Genomic DNA, 6,314 nt, shown 5'->3' on the forward strand with positions numbered 1-6,314 from the left:
TGGAACAGAATTCATTATTGATTCTGATCCCACATGACGTTTATGCTAAATTCTGAGCATGAGTGCAATGTACTATGATGATGTTTCATTAAAACCTTCTTTGATAACGTTGTTTTGTTGCAGTTTTGTGTATATTTATATCTTGTAAATATTATTTAGCACATCCAAGGATCTATCACAGATTTCCTACAGAGTAGATAAAAAGCAAAAATGTAAAGGTTAACCAAATGATCAAAATCTAAATTTAAAACATGTGACAACTTGCCCCAACCTGACATTTTTATCCCGACAGCTTGAGTTAAAATTGTAAATTGACCCTTGTCTAAATGTATGTCAGTGTGGTTCACTTGTTTGCCCAACAGCTGTTTGAAAAATATGTTTCTAGGTTGTTGAAACCAACATATAAAAACCACTGATAGAGAAACACACATTTGTACTATTCCTTTTTGTTTTTTTGTTTTTTTTTTACTTAAAACATTATAGTTTGAGATACAACATTTGTGACAATTAGCCCAATTAGCTCATGCTCTTTCCATTGCATACAGTAAAGTCCGTTACACTGACCATCTGTGTTATCTATCTAGTACTAATGTTTGTACCTTCAGATTAGTCTGTCAGTTTACAATCCAAACCAATAGCAAGGCTGAATCCCAAACGTTCTAAACCACAATGAATCAATTGGCTCTTTCCGAGTCCATCATTTTCGCTAGACCAATCATGTTTTAGTTCGATCATGCGATGCACCAATCAGAGGCCGTAAGAGCGTCGGACGCTCCCGCCCACGCGTCTCAGTGACTGCGCCGCCGAAGTGCCTGTCATTTGGAGTAACACCAGGCAAAGAGGGGCGCTGAGACACACGACAGTCCGGATAACATTTCTTCAGCGTCAACTTTTTTTAGGTTTCTAGACTCGGATAAACTACTGACACATTTTAAAGACTAGTTAGCGTCAGCCAATCATCTGCATGACTAAAGGACCAAAACGTTGCTGTAATTGCTACAAGTTCAGCGCACTAACCGACAAGCTGAAGCTGCGCACTACACCAACATTTTAACTGTTGAAAGACTGTGCATCTCAAGAAGTTTAATTAATGACTTAAGTTTAGCTAATGAATGCCTGGGGAGGAATTTATTCGCGTATTTTGCAGTAAAACTACCACATAGTTAGGTTCAGTCATGTCAGCATCACCTGTGCACTCAGCTCGGGTCAGGCGCAGCAATGACGGGTCTCCCATCAACACCACCTCCTCCTCCTCCTCCTCAGCAGCAGCATCATCATCCAGCCCGACCCGCCCTCCCGCGTCCCCCTCCTCCTCCTGCTGCTCCTCCATCTCAGTCGGAAGCAACACAGAACCGACAGCATCAGCCCAGCACAGCAGCTCCTGTCCCGGCAGCCCGACGCTCGCCAGTCCGGCAGGAAGCGGCTCGCTGGACGGTCGGCTGATCCCGCGGCAGAGGCGCTCTCCTCCGGAGCACAGGAGCTCACCCGAGCGCTGCCCTCATTCACCTGTCCTTAGAGGTAAACAACAGGCCCGAATCCTGCTTCGTTTACTGTTATTCATTGAAACATCTTCACATACGCTGCGGCTGGAGTCGTTTAATTGGGTCAGGCTGTTTATGACGGACTGTACAGAATAACATCAATTCTTCACTTAAAACCGTTAATATAACAGAAACGCATATGCATGACAGGTTTATGTTAGATATATATATATCCATTGAATACATGCTTTAGACCCGATTAGCTAAATCTGTCAGACTAATGCGCTCTTGCATCCTAACGCGTTTAAAATGTAATGTGTATAATAATGGTATCTGTGCATCGTGACCGTGGCTGTGTCTTAAAACCTAGATAGGCATCTTAAAGTCCTGCGTTCACATGGAGCACCGACGTCGTTTGGAACCCTGCGCTCCGTTCCATTCCGAACGCGTCCTGTGCTCGCGCCCCCTGTGGCAAGCCGCCTATGTAGTGAGCTCGCTAGGATTAGAGACACGGCCCGCGCTGGTTCGCTCCTGCTAAAGCTAGCGCTCTTGTAGCTTCGTAAACACGCATAACTCCCAATATTTACGTTATTTCCGTGTCTCCGGTATGTCTCTGTATGAGCTCGTATGTGTGTCTTTCTCGGGGTTGTAGTTAATTCGCTGTTATTTACCGGGCAGGGATGGAAAGAATTACGTGGGTAATTGGAGGCTGAGCGGATGTGTGAGTGTGTGAGTGAAGGCCACACAGGGGGCCTTGTCACAAACACTTCAACCCTGCTGCTCTGCTTCATAACACATTATTATGAAACCTAAATGGAGCAAATTGAGCGCATAAAGCTTTATTTAAGAATTTCTATGGCCACTATGTGCTGACTGTATATTTAGGATAAATGAATGAGGATAACATCTAAGCATCTGTTCATTCATTCCCATGACTGCATTATCATATTCATATTCAGGCCAAAAAAAATCATATTTACTACTTTACTACTTGATGACTTAGTATTAGACACCATTGTCATTAGAAAGAAATTGGTTTATGAGGATTTAACAATAATAATAATTGTACAGTGGCTCCAAAATGTATTGCTCTACATATCATATATACAGTAGGAATCAGTGATTTGGACGCTTAATTTAAACATATATGTTTTAAATTCATTGCATTAGATTAATTCATTACAAACTATTAAACCAAATATAATTTATACGTAATCACATTCAGACAGTGAGTCCAAATACTTTGTGAGGCCCGTGTATATGGAAGGAAACTGTGTTTTAAGTATGCAGTCATTTGTGTCTTTATTTATGGTTGCAGTTTTATTAATCTTGTGTCAGAACTATTAGACTGACATTTATTGTCATGGATCCCTGGACATTATTTTGATCTTTGGTTATGAATAGGTGTTTGTGGTAAGGCAGTGTAGCAGAGAAACAGGTTAATGGTGAATGTCCATCTCTCTTGATTATATTGCGAAGAGAATCGTAAAGCTCTCTGAAGGTTTATAAAGGTTAACAGGAAGTGCATCTCATCTAGAGAAAGCATGTGTATTATGAAGGCATGGAACATGAGTGATGTTTCATCACATGACTTTTCATGATTTACTGTGACATAATTTCTGAAAAACGTATGAATTGACTAACATCACAACATTAATTGGCACATGTTTGTGAGTGCAATATGAGTAATATGAGAAGTTTTACTGCTTCATTATTCGTGTTTTTGCATGTTTTAGGTTTTTTCCTGGCTGATGACAGTTTATCTGTCTGTTAGTATTAGTACGTTCTCATCATTACAGAAATATGTTTAAGAAATTCAGGAAGCACATCTAATGAATGTTTGCTTTGCCTTCATTCTCCTTTGTTATGCTTAATATGCCAAGAAAGCAATCTTTCTCTTTTGAGTTCCTTTGGTTTAGAGATTTTTGTTTCTAATTTTAAAAGGAGACAGGCACTGAAAAAAAAAAAAACAATATTTTCCTCTGCCATTTAGGTTTGAATTACAGTTTGAAGTTCTCTCTGCATTTTACTGCAGTGCGCAAAACACTTTTATTTGCCTATGAAAGTATTTTTTAAGTAATAAAAATATTATAATATTTTATTATGTAATTCATTTACTATTTTTTTATTAAACCAAGTAGGGATGTAACGATTAACAGGGTTTCCACAGGTCTTAAAAAAGTCTTAAAAAGTATAAAATTTAGGTGTATCAAATTTAAGGCCTTAAAAAGTCTTAAATTGTACAAGAAAGTCTTAAAGGGTTAGTTCACCCAAAAATGAAAATTAGGCTGCGTTTTACTACCCCCGATGCATCCTAGGTGTATATGACTTTCTTCTTTCAGACGAATCCAGTCGAAGTTATATTAAAAATTGTCCTGGCTATTTCAAGCTCTATCATTGCAGTCAGCAGGTGTTGCATTGCTTCTGTCCAAAAGACGTGAAATAAAAAGCACCTTTCCATAAAAAAAAGTGTCTCACACGGCTCCGGGGGGTGAACAAAGGCCTCCTGTAGCGAATCGATGCGTTTTTGTAAGAAAAATATCCATATTCAAAATGTAATGATCACTTGAATCTAGCTTGCGCTCACTGTTGTAAAACGCAAGCAGTTCCGGGCTCATGACGAATGAGGTCAGCGTTGCGCATGCGCCGCTCAGAAGTCCGGCAGGTTTTTACCCTGCAAACACGCAGAGCTTTAAATGTGAACTGGTAGGGGTGTGCGATATGCATGGTCTGCGATATCGTAATTGTTGTTTTAACGATGTGCGATTTTATATTATCGAGTATATCGTGAAAAGCAAACAAAACACCTACAGAGTGCGCGCATACATTACATGATGAAGTCTAGTAGGTTAGACTAGTGCGCGTGCGCATTTATAGTGCATTCTTTCACTGCATGAATCGGTCTATTAAAATGCATTTAGAATTATATAATTAAAGATATGGGGCAGAAAATGTATATATTTATATAATTTCATATATTTAATATCACACGAAGAGTGCTGTTTTTTCTCCAAAAGTAAGCATGATTACAAATGTGATATTGATTTTATAGAACAGTTCAATAAACAAGAAGTTAATATTAAGAGACTTACATTTTAGACACCATATTTCCTGTTTTTGCTCTATTTCTCCAACAAAAATCATTCCAAACACAGCCACAGCGCTGTTCTGCGTCACTGAGCAACAGGAAGGTGTTTCGTTCGTGAATGAATCAACCGTTTAAATGATTCGACTTGCTGCCACCTACTGGCAGTTTTAATTTCACATTTAAAGTATCTTTTCATTTTTAAAATAATTTCAAACATCAGTTTTTAATGTTTTATGTTTAAAAAAAAATCTAAACATTATTTATGCATTTGTAACTGCAGGTTAAAGTATTCATTGTCCCCCAGAGCCGCATTAAACAGTGTGTACATACATCTAAATGCCACTTCTAATGCAGCTTCTGTATTTCCTCTGCATTGCAAAGATACATTTTGTTGATACTGATTTAATTTGCTAGGTAACAACCCAAATGCAAGAATTTGATTTTGAAAAAATGGCTTAAAGATAAAAATGCCCATAAAACTTGTTGGAAATAATTAATTTCTATCACTGCTGTGAACTGACCACATAGAATATGAAGAATATCAAATAATTCAGGAGTCAGCTGTCAGCACAATTAGAGATAAGGTACCAGCACAATAACACACTCTGCAAAATATTGTCTAATTATTGTTATCGATAAAATCCCAGAAAATTATTGAGATATCATTTTTGGTCAATATCGCACATCCCTTATTTATTTAATTTAATTGATATAATAATTTATTGATAATAATTGTTTAAATTAATATAATAATTAATACTTTTGACTCATCTATTTTCTTTAAAATGATTTAAAGGCTGAAATGTAAAGTTTATCACTTTATAAAACTTTTTGTTTTTGTGAAAACTTGTATCTGAACTGTAAGTTATGCTTTTTACAGTAATTTTACAGTTTAATATGGTACTATAGACATTGCCCTACCCCGCTCATATGGTATTCATTTTATTTGTGCAGGTCTTAAAAAAGTCTTAAAAAGGTCTTAAATTTAAGCTTAAAAATCCTGCAGAAACCCTGTTTTCCCACGATCTTTAACAGCATTAAAGATTAAAAGCAAATGTACCGGTACTTCCTTGAACCCTGTAGAGCTCTATAGCTAAAAATAGCCTGACTGTTAGCACTGGCACGGCATGGTTATGGCACAGTCAAATCAGCGTCACTCTAGTTTCTAATTTTAGTGCTTTGACATTCAGCTAATCTGTGATCACAGTGTACATATATATATTGTTATTTGCATCTCTGAGTGTGACTCATAATTCGGAATGTTTTCTTTTCCTCCTTTTATAGGTAGAGAGTGTTTCGTTCAGATATGTTTTATGTAGTATAGTTTCACAAAACTAAAGTCAGACCATTCTGTTTTTGCTTCAAATTTCGAAATTATACAGTCTAATTTAGATTTAAAAATGCTCATGCTGCATGTATGCTGCATCTATGTTTGGATCATGATTAAAATCCAGTGGTTACCTCTAATTTTAAAGGGGTCATATGATGCAATTTCAAGTTTTCCTTTCTCTTTGGAGTGTTACAAGCTGTTCGTGCATAGATAAGATCCCTAAAGTTGCAAAGACTAAAGTCTCAAACCCAAAAAATTTAAATTTTGTTTTCTTATATTTAAATTTCACAAAGAAACGTGCAGCAATAGCCTAATAAAACAACACCTTTTAATTTACTGTATAATGTCTTCAATCTCAATTTGTTAAAAAAAAAATCGTGAGAAAATTGAATCGTGAAATCAAAATCGTGAATCG

The 6,314-nt window shown here is 37.0% G+C and overlaps 1 protein-coding gene across 1 annotated transcript in view; it reads left to right on the forward strand.

The window, feature by feature from the left end:
• The first annotated feature begins 800 nt into the window (after positions 1–800).
• glcci1a (glucocorticoid induced 1a) overlaps positions 801–6,314 on the forward strand; it is a 38,028-nt gene continuing 32,514 nt past the window's right edge. Inside the window, exon 1 of the mRNA XM_016542692.1 lies at positions 801–1,518. Coding sequence (XP_016398178.1) covers positions 1,176–1,518 — 343 coding nt within the window. The 5' untranslated portion in view covers positions 801–1,175. The remainder of the gene's footprint in view (positions 1,519–6,314) is intronic.

Source organism: Sinocyclocheilus rhinocerous, unplaced genomic scaffold (assembly GCF_001515625.1).
Source record: "Sinocyclocheilus rhinocerous isolate Xijiao unplaced genomic scaffold, SAMN03320098_v1.1 scaffold429, whole genome shotgun sequence".
In the NCBI taxonomy this organism is placed as follows: domain Eukaryota; kingdom Metazoa; phylum Chordata; class Actinopteri; order Cypriniformes; family Cyprinidae; genus Sinocyclocheilus; species Sinocyclocheilus rhinocerous.